This window comes from Sinocyclocheilus rhinocerous, unplaced genomic scaffold (genome assembly GCF_001515625.1).
Source record: "Sinocyclocheilus rhinocerous isolate Xijiao unplaced genomic scaffold, SAMN03320098_v1.1 scaffold411, whole genome shotgun sequence".
NCBI lineage: Eukaryota > Metazoa > Chordata > Actinopteri > Cypriniformes > Cyprinidae > Sinocyclocheilus > Sinocyclocheilus rhinocerous.
This window is the reverse complement of record NW_015640493.1, coordinates 2,569,409-2,591,240: the sequence shown is the minus strand read 5'-3', so window position 1 is coordinate 2,591,240 and position 21,832 is coordinate 2,569,409. Positions and strand designations below refer to the sequence as shown.

The 21,832-nt window shown below is 33.8% G+C and overlaps 1 protein-coding gene across 6 annotated transcripts in view; it reads right to left on the bottom strand.

Annotated features, from left to right (window-relative positions):
* Positions 1 to 21,832, bottom strand: part of LOC107753260 (cadherin-18) — a 136,097-nt gene that overhangs the window by 3,037 nt on the left and 111,228 nt on the right. For all 6 annotated transcript variants that reach the window (XM_016569384.1, XM_016569387.1, XM_016569385.1 and 3 more), the window contains exons 10-11: positions 20,812 to 20,929; positions 4,471 to 4,722 (exon numbers count right to left, since the gene is read on the bottom strand). In XM_016569384.1, the coding sequence (XP_016424870.1) occupies positions 4,471 to 4,722; positions 20,812 to 20,929 (370 nt within the window). The remainder of the gene's footprint in view (positions 1 to 4,470; positions 4,723 to 20,811; positions 20,930 to 21,832) is intronic.

Genomic DNA, 21,832 nt, shown 5'->3' with positions numbered 1-21,832 from the left:
TTACATATTATATTATATGATATATAATATTTATTATAATATATAATATCATGAGTGAAGAAATTATATACAGACACACTAAATAAAATAATTTATTTTTTAACAATTATTATAAATATTATTACTTATTAATGAATACTTTTCAAATAAATTATTTTTATTATATATGGTGTGTGGATTGTTCTAACTAGCGAAATTGCTCGGGTCTTGTAATATCTGATCTTGACTACAGCTCTGAATGCAAGTTTGGTAATTCTGGTACACAGAAATACAATGAAACATATTGCAATCTGTTGTAAGAATATTGCACAGCAACCACACCATTGTGCTGTTACACAAAACGCTAAAAAGTGACACAGTCTGTTCAATGTTTGCTAACAAACAAGTATCTTGTAATGTAATCGGCTCTGCTAAAGCAAGCAAATCTACCAAGCAGATCTGTGGAGTGGAAGGAGGGAGATTTGATCAACAAGTAGATTTTAGCAGGAGCAAACAGAGCCGTGTTTGAGCCGGGATGTGCCGAACGGAGCGGGAGGTTCAGGACTATATTTAGCCCCGGCATCTGCTAGGGTGAGTGCTGAACATCTCTCTCGCTTTTGAACAGGAGAGAGCATCACAGCCGCGAGGTGAGACCTAACCCATCCATCCAGGGCCGGAGAGAGGGAGGAAAGGGATGAGAGCAGACAATGAGAGGAGGAAAGGTGGTAATGTCTGCATGAGAGAGGATTATTACATATGCTGCTTACTTTCTTCAACTCGCACCTTTAATACAAAACTGTCAGCGGCTCACTCTCTGTCTCTCACTCCTTTCTGTTCGCAGATTTCCTCGCTATTTCCCCACATCTGTTGTTCCGCTGTTTCACGCTCCATTCGACATTTACCGTGGCACTTTCTGTAAAATATACTTTACTTTTGTAACCTTCCTCAATTCTTCTTCCGTTTCTTTAGTCTCTCTATCTACATTTTGGGCTATTATATTATATTATATTATATTAGAAAACATTATTTACTACCACCTTATTATTCAAATTAGTCAACAGTATTATTGCTTAAATATTTATCTTTTATTAAATAGGTACATATTAAGAATAGTAAATAATGTCAATAAAAATAATGTAATATAATATAATATTAAAAAAAATAAATAAATAAACATCGAACACACACCTTATATTTAAACATGTTTATCTACCATGTTTATTATATACTATATTATGTATTTTTAAATTATTTACTAATTTATTTTATTTAAATATTGTTCATCATATTTATCATTTGCATTTAATAGAACTGAATAATATAAAATAATGTTTAAATATAAATAAGTAAAAAAAATACACAATGTTTACTAAAATATATTATATAATATTTTTAATGTAATATAATTGAATAATAAAGAGTAAAATAAATGTAAGCATTTTTATTAAATGTGCAACAATAGAAGTGTGTGACTGGTAGAGATTCTACTACTGTAGATAGTAGTACAACACTTTAATTTGTTGGATTATAACTGTATTGTCATACTGTCATCATGACGTTCATTTATTCATGCTGTCATATGAGAGTTCATCTCTATCTGCCCTGCTGTGAATACTAAAGCATTCTTCAGTGTTCTGTTCATGACATTTTGATGCAGTCACGACCCTTCACCTGCTGTTGAGAGACCCATGAAATCCTTTAAGTACGCTCCTTAATTTTGATCCACAGGTTTACAAGGTGAAAGATGAAAAGTCAAGAGTTAAACAGGGCTGGATCAACTGGAATTATGACAAATTAATGAATAATACAACTGGAAAGGTGCTAAACGGCAACAAGTTAAACAAGAAAACCCATCAGATTTACATGAATACGTATTTTAGTAAAAAGTCTCATTTACTTTATTATTCAATTCTATTACATTCAAAATATATTAGTACATTATATATTTTATTAAACGTTATTTACTATATTATTACTATTATTTATTCATTTATAATTAAATATTTTTTACATGATTTAATTCTACTAAATGTAAACATTATAAATACACTAAATAAACATTTTATATAAAATTAAATAAAAACTATATTATGTATATTATGTATTTTTAAATTATTTACTAATTTATTTTATTTAAATATTGTTCATCATATTCATTTAATAGATTTAATAGAACTGAATAATATAAAATAATGTTTAAATATAAATAAGTAAAAAAAATACACAATGTTTACTAAAATATATTATATAATATTTTTAATGTAATATAATTGAATAATAAAGAGTAAAATAAATGTAAGCATTTTTATTAAATGTGCAACAATAGAAGTGTGTGACTGGTAGAGATTCTACTACTGTAGATAGTAGTACAACACTTTAATTTGTTGGATTATAACTGTATTGTCATACTGTCATCATGACGTTCATTTATTCATGCTGTCATATGAGAGTTCATCTCTATCTGCCCTGCTGTGAATACTAAAGCATTCTTCAGTGTTCTGTTCATGACATTTTGATGCAGTCACGACCCTTCACCTGCTGTTGAGAGACCCATGAAATCCTTTAAGTACGCTCCTTAATTTTGATCCACAGGTTTACAAGGTGAAAGATGAAAAGTCAAGAGTTAAACAGGGCTGGATCAACTGGAATTATGACAAATTAATGAATAATACAACTGGAAAGGTGCTAAACGGCAACAAGTTAAACAAGAAAACCCATCAGATTTACATGAATACGTATTTTAGTAAAAAGTCTCATTTACTTTATTATTCAATTCTATTACATTCAAAATATATTAGTACATTATATATTTTATTAAACGTTATTTACTATATTATTACTATTATTTATTCATTTATAATTAAATATTTTTTACATGATTTAATTCTACTAAATGTAAACATTATAAATACACTAAATAAACATTTTATATAAAATTAAATAAAAATAGTAAATAATGAAATTATAAATTGTACATAAATTGTATATATGTAAGAAAATGTTTTTTTTATTGAATTGATTTTATTTTATATTTTATTTTAATTAAACATTATTTACTATTTTTATTACTTTATATAACGTGTAATTATTTAAAAATGTACAATTATCCACCAGTCATTTAATTAAATAAGCAATAATATTATTAAATGCAAAAACGATAAATATGTTAAATAAGTCATTTTTAAATAACATTTTAAAGTAAATTCAATGTAATGTAAAATGGAAATAATGAAAACTCTGCCCTGCTGTGAATACTAAAGCATTCTTCAGTGTTCTGTTCATGACATTTTGATGCAGTCACGACCCTTCACCTGCTGTTGAGAGACCCATGAAATCCTTTAAGTACGCTCCTTAATTTTGATCCACAGGTTTACAAGGTGAAAGATGAAAAGTCAAGAGTTAAACAGGGCTGGATCAACTGGAATTATGACAAATTAATGCCAGAATCCTGCTGTGAATAATACAACTGGAAAGGTGCTAAACGGCAACAAGTTAAAGAAGAAAACCCATCAGATTTACATTAATACGTATTTTAGTAAAAAGTCTCATTTACTTTATTATTCAATTCTATTACATTCAAAATATATTAGTACATTATATATTTTATTAAACGTTATTTACTATATTATTACTATTATTTATTCATTTATAATTAAATATTTTTTACATGATTTAATTCTACTAAATGTAAACATTATAAATACACTAAATAAACATTTTATATAAAATTAAATAAAAATAGTAAATAATGAAATTATAAATTGTACATAAATTGTATATATGTAAGAAAATGTTTTTTTTATTGAATTGATTTTATTTTATATTTTATTTTAATTAAACATTATTTACTATTTTTATTACTTTATATAACGTGTAATTATTTAAAAATGTACAATTATCCACCAGTCATTTAATTAAATAAGCAATAATATTATTAAATGCAAAAACGATAAATATGTTAAATAAGTCATTTGTAAATAACATTTTAAAGTAAATTCAATGTAATGTAAAATGGAAATAATGAAAACACATAATGCAATAACATAATTTAAAGATGTGAGACAAATGGTCTCTCTCTCTCTCTCTCTCTCTCTCTATATATATATATATATACCTAGTCTTATAATACCACTACCACTAACAATAATAAATATTATTTTGTAATTACTTGAATTGTATTATTATATTATTTTATTAAACATTATTTGCTATTTTTAATATGTACCTACAGTATTTACATTTTTATCATTTATCAGTCATTCATTTAAATTAAGCTATAATATTATCACCTAACATCCATAATCCTACAAAACCCTGCATTAGATTATTTATTCTTAATATGCATGTTAAATAAGTTAAAAGCTTTACAAATGCCAACACTTATATGTTTCTTTTGGCCCTGTTCATATGTTTTAAATGATGTTGCTCTCATAATCTGAAGGATCATGTGTTTGAGTGTTTTTTTCAGCATCATTCCCAGGTTGAACTCACCCAGTAAAATCAGCACACAGAGCAGTATGGCTATGAGAGCGCCTGTGCTGAGCCCTGCGGAGGAGAGGAACGCTTCGCCCTGGCAGATCTTCAGTCTGGTGCCTCTCTGGCAGGAACACACCCTGAGCATGAGGGTACTGGTGCTGCTCAGGACGGGTTCCCCGTCATCCCAAACCACCACCGGGAGCTCGTATAGTTCCTGGGTCAGTCTGTGGAATCGCCGCCGTCTGGCGATGATGCTGGCAGTGCTGTCTGCGGACAGACACACAGATAAGGTCACCATTACTTAGAAAGCACTCACACAGCTATCAAATGGCTTCAGATTACATTTCTGGCTTTAAATTGCTTTTTGAAACTTGACATCTGTTGCTGTTTGAAAAAAAAATCCACATGATTTTTAAATGTGGAACAGGAGGGGGAGTGAACAGTGACAGATTTCAACTTGTTTTCTTTGCTATATGGCTGTCACATTAAATAATAGTCTAAAAAACAGGCCCCTGTCATTTATTTTAGCCTAATTTTATGGGAAAATGTACCTATTTTACACCTATTTTTCATATGAATTCATATGAAAACGTAAAATTTTAAGATAAACACATAAGATATACAATCATCAGTGGGGCGTAAGCGCTGATCTTATGCTGATCATTTGAAAATGTATGAATGAGACTGTAGAAATCCATATGAATAAGCCACCAATTTGCCAAAATGTAAAATAGTTATAACTTGCCATGAGATTGTGTTGTTTATTTTTGGATCATGAAATATGAAACCCAATCATACAACAACAACAATAATAATAACAACAGTGATCATTTATATAAATAATAATAATTTTTAGAACATAATTTAAAAAAATTATAATCTGGCTACAGAGTGGAATGATCTACTTCCACACACACACACACACACACACACACACACACACACACACACATATATATATATATGTACCATTTTTTTAGTATTTGTGTGAAAATTATTTCAATTTTTATACAAATTATGACTATCTCAGTTTTCTGTAATTACCACCAAAACCAAAACAATTTACCAAAAAAAAAAAATAAAAAAATAAATAAATCAAAAATCAAAAGTTAATGTACTCGGCTGACAAGGAGACAATAGTATCAAAAAATGAAAATAATAAAAAATTATCCAAAAAATGTTTAAAAATGCTATTTCTATCACTATCACTGACCACTTAATGACATTTGTTGTTTAAGAAAAATAATGGTTATGGCAAAATGCATGTACAATCTCTGAAAAAAAAAAAAAAAGTGTTGCAAAGTGTTTCAAAAGAGCTTGATTTCTAGAAGTCCACAGGACTAAAAGTGCTCACAGTCAAAGAAATATAAAAAGCAAATAAATGGTAACAGAACAATGAGCAATTCAATTGAAATGAAATGAAGAACTGAAAATGAATGAAAAAAAAGAAAATGAGGAAAATTTGAGGGTGAAAAGCAGAAGTAATGAGAGCAATAACAGACAAAGATAAAGACAGAGACTAAGAGAGAACAAGAGGAAAAACAGAGAGGGGGAAGAGTGCAGATAAGAGATCATTGTATTAAATTAGCCTGGTTTGAGCACAGACCACTCTCGCTGAGGCTCTCTGCCCGAGTGTGCCGTTTCAGAGCATTTAGGAGCCCCATTCCCACAGATGGGCTTTTAATGGGAGAACTCACATTCTCTGAGCCTTGAACACACGAGGTCTGTCTAATACTGGCTGCCTACAGCACAGCGAGCAAAGCTCTTAACCCGAGAATCAACCTAATGAGCCTCCATCTCGCTCTTTCTGAACTTCATCACGTCCTCCAGCAATCCCTGCGTTTCTAAGCATTCTGAGAGAAGGATGCTATACAGACAAGGATACGGTGGAATCAAATGAAATTGAGCAGCAAATGAGTCAAATAGCAAGAGAGAGGGGTATGGCAGATCTGATCTGAGCAACATTTGAATTCAAGTCCATTAGAGGCCTATGTGGCATATTACAGACTCCTGATAGACAGCTGCTTTGTATAAAGTGACTTTTATCAATCTTTGGGTAAGAAACTTCTATTAAATAAAACCCAGAATAATTCTGTACATTTTACCTGTAAAATTAAATGCAATATTATGTTTTATGCACCATGTAAATGACAAAAAAAGAAAAAAGAAAATGACCAACACTGATTAGGTTGACACACAGGTAGGTGGCGATAAGTGGCTTGAGTGAGCCACTTATCGCCAATTAATTTAAATACACTTATTCATTCAGGAATTAAACTGTGACGGTCTTTAATTAAACAAGTGTCCGTGGTTGTGTGAAATCACTGAATCAATCACTCAACCGATTTGTTCAAATACACAGATTAATTCAGGAATTAAAAAAGTGAGTCATTGAATCATTCACTCAAACAATTCTTTCAAAAACACACACTCATTCTGGAATGAAACAGTGACAGTCTTTATGAATGAGTCATTGAATCATTCATCCAACCAATTTGTTCAAAACAACTGATTCATTCAGGAATTAAACAAGTGACCATCTTTGAGTGAGTCATTGAATCATTCATTCAAACAATTTGTTCAAAAACAGATTAATTCAAGAATGAAACAATTTACTGTCCATATAAATTGAGCTACAGTGTGTCTAAAAAGCAAGTTGCTAAATATTATTTTTGTCTTAGTTAAAAGAAATATATTCACGCTATTGATCCTAATATCTGCTCTTGCTTGTGTGATATTGCTTATATACAGTACACGTGTAAACGTTAACAATAAAATATTATACAGTGCTATTGTATTTCTTTTCCCCTCTCAAAAACATGCTTCTGCACATACTTGATTACATATGGTCCATATTACTTGACAGATACTTCAATTGCATTACATGTCATGTGGATGAGCGCATGCATATGGATTTTAACATGAATAATGCACACATATGTGTACGTCGGAAGCTGCTGTGTGTCTTGCTGCATTAATTATTATTATTATTATTATTAATTAATAATTATTAATAAATTATTATTGTTAAAATTATTAAATACATTAATATATGCCCTGTTCCTCTGATCTGAACATCTGATAGAATTCCTAGAGTTACACACACAGTATTATTTCATTTAATATGCGTTGAATTTAAAAGGTGATGATGTATCTATTTATTCCAATTTTATTTTAATGAATTCATTCAAATGAAGTATTTAACCCAAAGGTTGATTCCAAGTGGTCTTATATACACCTTCGTAAAGAGAAAAAACACAGAAAATCAAATGCAGACAGTGAACATCGGCTCTTAATGGAAAAGTTTATTTCATGCACCCTGATGAATTTCCAAAACAAAAAATACTCTTCTAACTCTAAAGTCTTACAAACAATAAGCTGTTCCCCAGATGTTGCTTAAAACAAATAAACGGGAAAAGGTTCAAGCTTTGTAGACAGGGAAGCATTTCTGTCTTGGTTTATGTTGACGTTTCGTCCTCACCCGCTGGTGGCTGACAGCACGCTGTCTCTAATTGTACTGCAACACTGCTCAAACTGACATGTGAGAAAATAAGCTGTATGTTCAGGACACAAAACCAGACTGAAACCACCACCTTCACATCTGCCAATATTTCAGCTACCTACAACCTACAACTGATCTGGGGGGAAAACAAGGTCTTACTCAACCTCATCACACACAACATTTCCATATACCTTCAAAGGAATTCATTTCCATTGGTCAAATAATGTGCCTATGCTAATGAGATGCTGTTTGATTGGCAGCTAGCACTCCATAGCCAATTAATTTGTTTTCAATTCGCTGCTTCACTCAACACTGTCAAACAGCTCATTTGAGATGTCAAGCACTTGCAATGTCAATCAGCTCTTTTTTTTTTTTTTTTGCAAAGATAAATATCATATTTAAGTTATTTGTTGGAGATTATGGATGCTTTTTAAATACTTGCATGCAGATGCATATGACAGACAAGTCAATGTGGTTACTAGTGCACTTTCTCACCTCAACTATATTTTGTTGCTAGCACTTCAACTTCCAGCTCCCAAAACTGGTCTTTTAATTCATATTTAAGCGGGGCAAACAGCCGCCCCGTGGTGAGCAGGAGGTCACATTTTGCCCACTTCAGCAGGAAAAAGGGCCATTTTGATTTTACTTGATACAAATACTGCCATTTCCACAGATAAACTGCTGTTTCTGAACGGGTGAGTTGATGGAAAAAACGGCTTACTACACAAACGTTTGGCAGGCACTTGGTGCGCATGCTGTTTCTCAGCTCAATATTTACACGCTTGTTTTAAGTCCATCGCTTTTAATAATTTATCCTTGTCAAAAGCAGCCCCCAAATGTCTGTTATGCAACACAGTCTGTGCACTTGTAGCAAAGCATTTATTCAGGATGGTTTATGTGGAAAGTAGAACCGTTACTATGGCTCATACTCAAGGTTAGGGATTTTAACAAACTCCAAGCCTAAAATATTCAACTCTGGCGCATAATTAATCCTTCACCATTTGTACATGAATAAATCCTCAAACACCTTGTTGCGGTGTTGTTTTCCTAAGCAGACTTTTTTAGGCATTTTGCCTGGCATACGATGAAACAGATGGAAAAAAATCCCACCGACTTGCACCGTAGAACTAGAATCACCCTAACAACCACACAGAACACCTTAGCAACTGCATAGAAATGTGCACAGGAGAGCAGTAATTTAAAGTCAAAATGAAAGGGCATTCAGTATTCAATAACAACAAAAACGTGGCTGTACTAGAATAAGTTAGACTTGAATGGTAATGCCTCTTTTTCAAGTATATTGTTATTTGCTATTTTTGCTGTAACTTTTATTTCATTAACCATTCAAAAACGTTACAATAAGGTCTCATTAGTTAACATGAGTTGATGCATTAACTAAAACTTACTAACAATGAGCAATTTATTTGCTGCAGTATTTATTAAACTTTGTTAATGTTAGAAAATACAAATATAGCTGTTTTTTTGTTAGTTCATGTCAGCTCAGGTCCATTAAATAATGTTAACAACTTTTGATATTAATAATGTATTAGTAAATGTTGAAATTAACATTAACTATGATTATAGAATTATTTTTCATTTTTAGTTCATGTTAACTAATGTAGTTATCTAATTCTAACAAATTGTTAACAAAATAATGTTAACAAAATAAGTTTAAGCTGAAGTACTAAAATGACAAAAAATGAAATGAAATAAAGCTAAACTGAAATATATATATAAAAAATAATAATAAAAATGCCAAAAGCACATAACAAAATTACTACAACTAAAATGAGAACTGCAAATATAGAAATAAAAGCCAATTCAAAATATTATAATAGTATATAAATAATAGTAAAATAAGACTGATAATTATTTGGTTGATGGTTAACATTATTTCTGCCATAAGTGAAAAAACAAAGACAAGTGATACCACTTTATTTAGATAGTCCACTACAAATAACTATAAGTAACTACATGTCAACTAGCAGATATTATAGTATTAGTTCGACTGTCTGCTTAATATTTGCTAACACTTTTGATGATGCACCAACAGACATTCTACTGACTATAATTACATTTTCAAGAACGTTAACTTCTTCTATCCAACCCTAACTTAACACTACTAATACTCTAATGAGAGTTAGTTGACTTGTAGTTGCAAATATACTTATAGTTAGTAGAATGTCTAAAGTGGACTATCGAAATAAAATGTTACCAAAAGATACATTACATTAGAGTACATTTTAGAATTTTTGATTGCAATTTTTTACCGTAAGTCTTCAATTGCACCCAATAAAGTGTGGATTTTTGGACATAATTCTGTTTGTTACAGTCTGCGTTTGTCTCTCTGATCTCAAAGGACTTCAAAACCTCAGCGTAGTGTAGTTAATAAGTTATCAAAGAACTAAAATAAATAAAGTATTTAATAGAATTAGAAAATATCTAAGCAATACTGCGGCATTCCCTAACCTACTGTCAGAATATCCGCTGATTTATCTTTCCCCTTAAACAACTAACGGAAAAAAACAATGACCATTTCAATTAAAAATGATCATCTTGAAGCAACAAAAAGCATCTTTCAGTGGGAAAACAGTCACGTTCTGTCGCATAACAACACTTCAACCTTCACTGCAGTGGCAGGATATCTGAGCGACACTACGACTAATTAAAATTCCCAAATATCATCAGCCTGACAGCAACAGCTTTCAACTCCTCTGATGAGGGGCTGTACTAGAAAGGTCTTTCTGTATGCAAGCGTGCAAAAAGATGCCTGAAGATCTGAGCGCTGGTAGAAGTCCACAGGACTAAAAGTGCTCACAGTCAAAGAAATATAAAAAGCAAATAAATGGTAACAGAACAATGAGCAATTCAATTGAAATGAAATGAAGAACTGAAAATGAATGAAAAAAAAGAAAATGAGGAAAATTTGAGGGTGAAAAGCAGAAGTAATGAGAGCAATAACAGACAAAGATAAAGACAGAGACTAAGAGAGAACAAGAGGAAAAACAGAGAGGGGGAAGAGTGCAGATAAGAGATCATTGTATTAAATTAGCCTGGTTTGAGCACAGGCCACTCTCGCTGAGGCTCTCTGCCCGAGTGTGCCGTTTCAGAGCATTTAGGAGCCCCATTCCCACAGATGGGCTTTTAATGGGAGAACTCACATTCTCTGAGCCCTGAACACACGAGGTCTGTCTAATACTGGCTGCCTACAGCACAGCGAGCAAAGCTCTTAACCCGAGAATCAACCTAATGAGCCTCCATCTCGCTCTTTCTGAACTTCATCACGTCCTCCAGCAATCCCTGCGTTTCTAAGCATTCTGAGAGAAGGATGCTATACAGACAAGGATACGGTGGAATCAAATGAAATTGAGCAGCAAATGAGTCAAATAGCAAGAGAGAGGGGTATGGCAGATCTGATCTGAGCAACATTTGAATTCAAGTCCATTAGAGGCCTATGTGGCATATTACAGACTCCTGATAGACAGCTGCTTTGTATAAAGTGACTTTTATCAATCTTTGGGTAAGAAACTTCTATTAAATAAAACCCAGAATAATTCTGTACATTTTACCTGTAAAATTAAATGCAATATTATGTTTTATGCACCATGTAAATGACAAAAAAAGAAAAAAGAAAATGACCAACACTGATTAGGTTGACACACAGGTAGGTGGCGATAAGTGGCTTGAGTGAGCCACTTATCGCCAATTAATTTAAATACACTTATTCATTCAGGAATTAAACTGTGACGGTCTTTAATTAAACAAGTGTCCGTGGTTGTGTGAAATCACTGAATCAATCACTCAACCGATTTGTTCAAATACACAGATTAATTCAGGAATTAAAAAAGTGAGTCATTGAATCATTCACTCAAACAATTCTTTCAAAAACACACACTCATTCTGGAATGAAACAGTGACAGTCTTTATGAATGAGTCATTGAATCATTCATCCAACCAATTTGTTCAAAACAACTGATTCATTCAGGAATTAAACAAGTGACCATCTTTGAGTGAGTCATTGAATCATTCATTCAAACAATTTGTTCAAAAACAGATTAATTCAAGAATGAAACAATTTACTGTCCATATAAATTGAGCTACAGTGTGTCTAAAAAGCAAGTTGCTAAATATTATTTTTGTCTTAGTTAAAAGAAATATATTCACGCTATTGATCCTAATATCTGCTCTTGCTTGTGTGATATTGCTTATATACAGTACACGTGTAAACGTTAACAATAAAATATTATACAGTGCTATTGTATTTCTTTTCCCCTCTCAAAAACATGCTTCTGCACATACTTGATTACATATGGTCCATATTACTTGACAGATACTTCAATTGCATTACATGTCATGTGGATGAGCGCATGCATATGGATTTTAACATGAATAATGCACACATATGTGTACGTCGGAAGCTGCTGTGTGTCTTGCTGCAACGAAAAACATTTCCTGCCAGCAGCATTAAACACCTGCACAGACACAAAAAGCTCTCACTCCTGGCACCCAACTGTGTCCCATAAATAATCACAGAGACACACTACAGAGAACACGCATTTCTAAACAATGTACTGTAATGCGTGATCAAAAAAGAGAGCCAGAGAGAACAAGAGAGATGTAAAGTCTGAAATCTACTCCCTTATGAAGCTGACATCAACACCTTGTTCACTGCAGACATTACATAATACAAGAAATCTTGCTTGCAGGGTCAGAAATGTACGAAAGCCAAAGAGGCTATGCATTATTTTTTTTTGTCAGTCTTCACAACTTAACTTTCTTGACTTAAAAGTTGTTCTCTCTTGGTCTGGAGGAATAATATAATATAATATAATATAATATAATATAATATTTCTGCCATAAGTGAAAAAACAAAGACAAGTGATACCACTTTATTTAGATAGTCCACTACAAATAACTATAAGTAACTACATGTCAACTAGCAGATATTATAGTATTAGTTCGACTGTCTGCTTAATATTTGCTAACACTTTTGATGATGCACCAACAGACATTCTACTGACTATAATTACATTTTCAAGAACGTTAACTTCTTCTATCCAACCCTAACTTAACACTACTAATACTCTAATGAGAGTTAGTTGACTTGTAGTTGCAAATATACTTATAGTTAGTAGAATGTCTAAAGTGGACTATCGAAATAAAATGTTACCAAAAGATACATTACATTAGAGTACATTTTAGAATTTTTGATTGCAATTTTTTACCGTAAGTCTTCAATTGCACCCAATAAAGTGTGGATTTTTGGACATAATTCTGTTTGTTACAGTCTGCGTTTGTCTCTCTGATCTCAAAGGACTTCAAAACCTCAGCGTAGTGTAGTTAATAAGTTATCAAAGAACTAAAATAAATAAAGTATTTAATAGAATTAGAAAATATCTAAGCAATACTGCGGCATTCCCTAACCTACTGTCAGAATATCCGCTGATTTATCTTTCCCCTTAAACAACTAACGGAAAAAAACAATGACCATTTCAATTAAAAATGATCATCTTGAAGCAACAAAAAGCATCTTTCAGTGGGAAAACAGTCACGTTCTGTCGCATAACAACACTTCAACCTTCACTGCAGTGGCAGGATATCTGAGCGACACTACGACTAATTAAAATTCCCAAATATCATCAGCCTGACAGCAACAGCTTTCAACTCCTCTGATGAGGGGCTGTACTAGAAAGGTCTTTCTGTATGCAAGCGTGCAAAAAGATGCCTGAAGATCTGAGCGCTGGTTTAATTGCCCGTGAAAAAAAAGGGAAAAGAAAATGTCATCGTGATGATTTGGCACCAACACAATGATCAAGGGAAGACTAATTCTGAGTATTTGTGAAGTTAGGTCATGTTTCTCGCTCAAATTCAGCGTCTGGTATGAATACTTTTGAAAAACAGCCCAAGCCAGGTGCCAGCTGGGGGAGACCTAATTTATTTTGAACATCTCTGTTTGGCTAAAATCTTTTAATTCAGAGCCAGAAAGACAGTCAATCTGAGCAGCATCTTTGTAATGCTAATAATTAGTTTCATGTACCCAAATCTTTGACTATCAGCACACAAAGTAACCAGTCACAGTCCGTTTAGTTTTTATGTGCCAAACACAAGATTAAAGTGAAATAAATTAAATGATAACTATGTTGATCTATCTATCTATCTATCTATCAGAGGCGGACAAAGTACTCCACTCCATTACTTGAGTGAAAGTACAGATACTGCTGGTCAAACATTAATCCATTACAAGTAAAAGTTGTAAAGACAGATTTTTACTTAAGTAAAAGTACAGAAGTACTTGCTTTTAAGCCCCAAGAGTGATTACTGATAAACTGTCTGAAAAAAAGACAGTTTTTAGAGAAGAAAGAAATCACCCACTGACTTTCAAAGCTGCTACATAGTAACGACTTTCTACTTCGAGGACCTTGATAGAAATGTAGTGGAGTGAAAAGTACAATATTTGTCTTTCAAATGTAGTGAAGTTAAAGTCATAAGTTCCCAGAAAAAATAATACTCAAGTAAAGTACAGATACTCAAAAAGTGTACTTAAGTACAATACTCGAGTAAATGTACTTAGTTACTGTCCACCTCTGCTATCTATCTATCTATCTATCTATCTATCTATCTATCCATCCATCCATCCATCCATCCATCCATCTATGTGTGTTTTTTAAGTCATCTCCAGGTAATAAATAAAGTATATGAAAAATGCAGAGCTAATTGAAATAGCATTTATTACAGTATAGAAACTATTCTGCTTTATTCTGTCATAAAAAATGGGAAAAAAAGTTGTAGTATATAAACAAATCACAAAATTGGCATTAGGAAAATCTAAGAAAAAATACTATAGAAAACGAATTATTGGTTATTGTCCAGCAGTGCATTTGATTTCTCGTCCAATTAAAAGTAAGAGATAAGAGAATAATAATAATAAAAAACAAATAAAATAAAAAATGTATTATTACATTTGACACTTCTGAAATGATGGCTACCAGATTATCAGATGGCTACATGAGAGTTTTTCTCTCTCTCATTGATAAATTAAAATAAATATTTAATTGAAAAAAGACAATATAAATACAATTAATAGCATGCACTTAATGCTCTCATTAAATGCCTGAGACATAGTGGTGTCTTTGTCCTTTTAACAAAAATGTAAAAATAAAAATGGCAACAAACAGAACATTTTCCAAACCAAACCGAAGCTGTGACCACAGAGTTGTGATAAAAACCACACCGTGAGACATAAAAAACCACTTATACCCTTGAGTACACAGTATGTAAGCAGAGCTCTTCTCTCCTGAGAACCGGCAGGTGTTAAACTCAATAGGAGGCAGTGGTGTTGAGGGCAGCCTGATGATCCTGCTGTTTGCCTGAGGGCCATCTAGAGCTAAGGCAAACAATATGTGTGTGAATGAGATAGAGAGGAGACAGAGAAATGCCCCGAGCTCTTTTCTTCGAGCACCACTCATGATATAATCCAGACCACCGGCCTTCATTTCCATGCTGATAAATATCACGGTCATAGATACATTAGATTTAAAGGGGTCATATGAGATGTAATGAAATGTGTTTATGCAGTTTAAGGTTAAAAAAACACATTATTTTCCACATACTGTACATTATTGTTTCTCCTCTATGCCCCCCCCTTTCTGAAACGCGTCGATTTTTACAAAGCGTGTTATGCAAATCTTCCCACATTGTGACGTAGATATGTGGGGGCGTGTTAGAATGAGCCGTTTTAGGTAGGCGTGGTTGACTCGTTAACTTTTATAAAGAATACCTCTTTGGATTTGAGACTTTAGTCTTTGCAACTTTACAGATCTTCTTTATGCACCAAGAGCTTGTAACACTCCAAAGAGAAAGGAAAAATTTAAATCGCATCATATGACCCCTTTAAGATACTTTAAAACTGCAGTTTAACAAAATAGAAGCTACTCGATCCACAGTAGTCCAATGAAAGTTAAGCTATTCTTCTTAGATATTTTGCAAAAAAAAACCTTACAGAAAGTAATTACAATAAAGCCATTACACTGAATAATTTAGGTTTTTATTCATAAATAATCTGATAGTCTGAATCATTCAGGTCTGGACCTACTGATTCACTGCAATGATTCAACTCAAAATAAAGATCTATTCATGAATCACACTTTTAAGCTTTTATGAAAGCACCAAGAGCAACTAGGCCAAATGTTGAGGTTATAAGAGAAAAATGGCTTAAATTTCTGTCTGTTTCTCACACAAAGCTATTATATGAGTCTTATGAACCACCCCTAGACCTCTTGACTTGCATTATATTGAACATATATCCTGTCCCCGTGTTTTATCATGGTCATCTGGTCACGTATTACTCATTATGTTATCCTCAGACTGTATTGCATTATCATCATCATCCTCCTCTTAGGAAGTGGCCTTAGCATGTTTATCATCATAATAATGATCATAATTACTGGATAATGACTCATTTCTCCTGTTACTTCTTGGTTTACAGTCTATCTGGTTTCCTGTCCAGACACCCACCAACCGACTGACACCCTGTATGAGAAAAGTCTTCTCAGATGCTGAGTGCATATTAAAACAAGGCAGCGTTAGACAAGAGAAGCACCTCTCCTTAAAGGCCTATTGATACAGGCGTAGAAAGTCAATGGAAATAGGATGAGAGTCTTTAAGAGACAGATGGGAAACAGGAGGGATAGACAGAGAGTGAGAGAAACAGAAACGACTAACAATAGATCAAAAGTGTAGAGGAGTGAGAAATAATGAGGTGTGGAAAAAAAATAAATATATATATATAGTATATATATGGGATTTTTTTTGGTAGAGATTCCAACTTAAAGGAATAGTTCCTTCAAATCAGTCGCTTTTAAGTATTATTTATTCACCCTCAAAAATAAATACATATTGATTTATCTATTTAGATATACTTATTTTTAAAAAATCAATATTTTATCAATCAATCAATAAATCAGTCAATCGATACAATTTTTGGGTGCACTGTTCCTTTAAGATATGTGTGCAAAGGTGGATCTGATTAGCATGCCAATGATTCTGTGATTTCATGTTCGCATGCCTTCAGCATGTTTTTGACCATGCCATTCATAAGCTCACTCGTGAATATTACCTTTCTAATTACCCTCGGCTCCACTACAAAGCGCAATTGACTACAGAACATAATCAAACTGAACATCCGTGCAAGGGTCCCGCTTAGCGCTCTGGGGCCCTCCGTCTTACATCGTTATTCACACAGAGACTGCGTTCATGAAGCAAAACGTGAACAGACAATAATTTAGTCCATTTAGCCTCCCTCTCGTTGTGTACCAAATAAATTTGCACCTTTAAATCCAGAAATGGAGATGGAGGGAAATTGTATTTATTTTGCAGTGCTTTGGTAACTCCATTGAATGCCTTAAAAAGTCAAAGGTGGAAAAAGGCAGGCAGCGTGTTAAAATGTGTTTACTAAAGCAGCCATTAAGACACCTCCAGCCACCAAGTACCTCCATAAAGACCCTATTACTCTTTTACAGCACTTGTAAAAATGGGGAAAGTGGTATTATTACTAAATTTGAAGCACTTTGGGTCTTTGTAGACAAGGGGGCTTCACTTACTTGCAGTCTCACAGTAAGAGCATCGCACGTCGACATCGACCACCCGTGGAAAGAGCTGACAATTCTGAGACCGGTAAACAGTGGCGTGTCCCAGTGGAGAGAGATTAAAGAGCGAGAAACCGTGTGAGAAGTAGACAGAGAGTGTGAGACTTGCACTGAGTACCACCTGGATAAATGAAGTAAACTCCATACTGCAGTTGGCTCGATAGAAAAAGAGTGGAACTCACGACACCAAGAGCTTGTAACACTCCAAAGAGAAAGGAAAAATTGAAATCGCATCATATGACCCCTTTAAGTGTACCAAATAAATTTGCACCTTTAAATCCAGAAATGGAGATGGAGGGAAATTGTATTTATTTTGCAGTGCTTTGGTAACTCCATTGAATGCCTTAAAAAGTCAAAGGTGGAAAAAGGCAGGCAGCATGTTAAAATGTGTTTACTAAAGCAGCCATTAAGACACCTCCAGCCATCTAAAAGTAAAAGTAAAGTAAAAGAATTACTGAAATAAATGAACTTTTCCACAACATTCTAATTTATTGAGATGCACCTGTAGCTAAGTCATTCTGTCTACCAATATAACATTAATCTACCTCTCTTCTCTTTCCCCCTACTGATCTTGAGACATGGGATAAAACATATAAAACTTTACCAGCAATTAGTTTTAAAAGTAGCAACATTTGCACTCTAATTAGAGATGATTCAAGAATTTTCTTATCACAAATGTAACATTGTAACTTCTTTATTTCCTAAAATCACATTACATTATCACTTTCTACCCCTTAAACGATCCATCATTTCTTAAAAGATCATGTAGATTAAAATAAAAAAATGCATCCAATTAATTAAATGCTATGATGATTAAATTAATTGATTGTGTATATCAATGTATGCTAATAAAAGTCCCCAAATGAAGATATTATTTCGGCAGGCAACTACACTCTTTGAATGGACATAAACAGCTTTAAAAGTCAATATATTCTTGTGTTATTTGATATAATGTTTCATCTCAGTCCATTTTGTAATCAAGTCTATCTGGATGTGTTCTTGTAATCTGTCTGCAAACTTTTAATTATCATACATATGCTTCAAAGGGACATCTTTAGCTTTTGCATCAAGTTTCATTGTTTTTCAGCATCTTGCGCCATTTTTAAGAAGCTGTGTGAAGTTAAAAAATTTAAAGCTTTGAAAAATACATATACTGTGTATGTTTCCTCCAATTGCATCTATGTCTAGCTGATTTTGAACTTATGAATTTTGCCTACTAAATAATTAAATTGACAAACCTAATTAAAATAAATATGAAATTAAAACTTAATAAAGTATCCATCAGAAACTGATTTCTATCCCTTTATTCCCCATCCTATTTTCAAATCCCCTATTGATTTCGGGGTCCAGATTTGGCCCCGGGAGCAGCACACCTCGGATAAGAGCGGTCTCCATGGTAACCTCCAGCCCACAGACATCTGTGTGAGTACTGCATTAAGGCCGTCGGTTCAGGAGTTTAGGGAGCTGGTGATTCATTCGACAGCAACAGGGACTGAACCTCTGTGCGAGGTTAGATCCATAATCCCTCAAAAGCAATACTGGGGCGTAGAGGGCTGCATTGGGTTTGGGCTCCCGCGGGATCCGCGGGACCCAACGCAAATCTCGCGGGAGCGGGCGGTTTTACCTTTGCTGCGGGCGGGAGTGGGTGGTCAGAAAATTTGTTTTTGTCATGTGTGGTGCTTTGGTTTAGCATTGGTTACTTCATCTTATTTAAACGCAATCATGTTTAAAGTCTGTTATTCTGGATGTTAACTTGAACCAATATTTAGTTTGAGTATTTGTGTACATTTTTCACAAGCTCTGAGATAAAGTCGTGGGGAGCGGGCGGGAGTGGACACAAACAGTGCGGGCGCGGGCGGGAGTGGAACAAATAGGTTGCGGGAGCGGGCGGTCCTGGTCATACATTCAGCGGGAGTGGGCGGGTGCGGGTTTAAGAAAACAGTCCCGCGCAGAGCTCTACTGGGGCGCTTCGACAGCGAGGGACAAGATGAGGGAAATAAACCGTGCCGACTGTGCTTGAGCTACATTTTGGAAATGCGGTGGCTGGAAGAGTACAAAAGCTTCACTAGTTACTTTAAAGTTCACCCAAGGCTACACAGACACACAAGAAGTGATGCTGCCCCAGGGAAGAGTAAAGGTGCCACTCCGTGGAGGGTCTAAATGAACAACCGATACTGTAAAACACAATTAGCATAAAATGGCTTTCTGGTCTTAGCTGGTCGGTTGGCTAGTTTAGAGGGGTTTTGGGCACTTTTATTCAGCTTGACCAGACTGGAAGACCAGCTAAAACTGGCAAACCACTGTAGGTTTGTTAATGCAGGTTTTAAATATCGTAACTGATCGACCAGAAACAGTTGGAAAATGAAAAGGTTGATTACATGTTGATTTTATCAATGAAAATGAATGAAAACAAACCAATATTTCTCACGCCATACAGATGCCCAAAACAAACACAGAACAGGAAAAAACAGAGCAAGAGCAATAACTAACTTTAGTGTTATAGTGATATTGATTATTGAAAGAAATGCCATTACAGCTCATTGATTTACCTTCACAGCAGCTATTACTCATGCATAAGGGATTTTACTTCTGTCTGCATCTAAACTGTCATCAATCGTCTCTTTTAAGCTTGCGGTCGACATTTAATTATAACTTAAAAGTTGGTTAACATTAACCCGGGAAGTTTATGGATCATATGCGAATACTTCTGCAGTAATTTTCCCCCCTTGAAAATATATACATATTTAAAGAAAGCTTGAATATCCTATATATGTGAATTAATTATTATAGCTTGCATTAAAATAACATATATAGTGAACATCTTCTGAATGCTACTTTGTGCCTTTTGTTGTAATGGAAGAGAATATTAGACCGTACACATTAACACAAGCCAATTAGGATTCCCACACATTTTTACTAATGGATTTCAATGACTTTTCCAGTTGTTTGTGATTACCAGACAAGGATATTTAAATATTATTTTATAGAGACTACACTCACAAAGAGCAACTTGCCGATGAAATATTTTAGACCTGTTATTATATCTAGAAAAATGTATGTTTACTACAAATATTAAAAAAAAAGCCATGTAAATCATGAATGTCCTGACATTTCCAGGTTTTCCTTGAATGTAAATAATGCGAATGAAATAAACAAACAAATAAATAAATGAATTAATAAATGTTTTTTTTTTTTATCCTACATCCATACCTTCATTGTCTTTAATAGTAAAGTTGGGGTTGGCAGGAATTCCTCCAGGGAAAGAGAAGGAAAATCCCTTTCCATTGGCAAAATCATCTTTATCCACAGCCGTGATTGTCTGAATGACCTGCCATCAACAAAACAAAATAAGAAAAGACGTAAGAAACACTTTCTTTTCATAGTGAACTTTCTCAGATTTGCTTTAGCTTTTTGGGTCTCTCTGGTGAAGCTTGACTGATTTAAGTCTTTTTACTGTCGTTAAGATGCCTGGATTGTACAGTATATATATATATATATATATATGGATTTCACCAGTTTCCCATGTAGAAGACCCATATCCTAAATACAAGTTGAATTCAGCAGGGTTCAAAAGCTCAGAACATAGTTTTGTTTGATTCTTTCTGTTTCCCCCCCTCTCGCCCTCATCTCAGAATGAACTTCAGAAATCTCTGCTGGCATCTCAGCAGCTGTAGGATGCTGTGCGCTTTGTGCGTCAAAACCAGATGGTTTGTTGATCTGAGTTGTCTTGGAAACCCAACAGTCCATTATGAGTTGCACATCCCTGTGCTCTACTCCCTGCAAAGAGCAATACCGTCCAACTGAAAGACTGAAGGACCTTAATTGGATTGCCTTTCGCTTGTGTGAAACCAGAAATGATAAAAGGCTGACAAATTCACAATGTCATTTGTTAAAGTTAATGCTTGTAAATTACTGGAAATGTTTTTTGAATTATTTTGTTGTTGTTATATCAATATCTGTATCATTGTATAATTTATTATTGATTGATTTTTAAAAAACATTTTTTTAAATGATATCATTTATAGAAAAACACTCAGTCTGCCATTAGTCTGAAAACCGATAGTCCTACACTAATGGCCCTTTTCCACTGCGTGGTACGACTCGGCTCGGTACGGCTCAGTACGGCACGGTTTGCGTTTCCACTGCAGTTCAGTACCGCTTTAGAGTGAGCGGGATTATTCACATGTCGTTATAGTTGCGCCGCCTCTACTACCACGACTCCTAAAAAAAA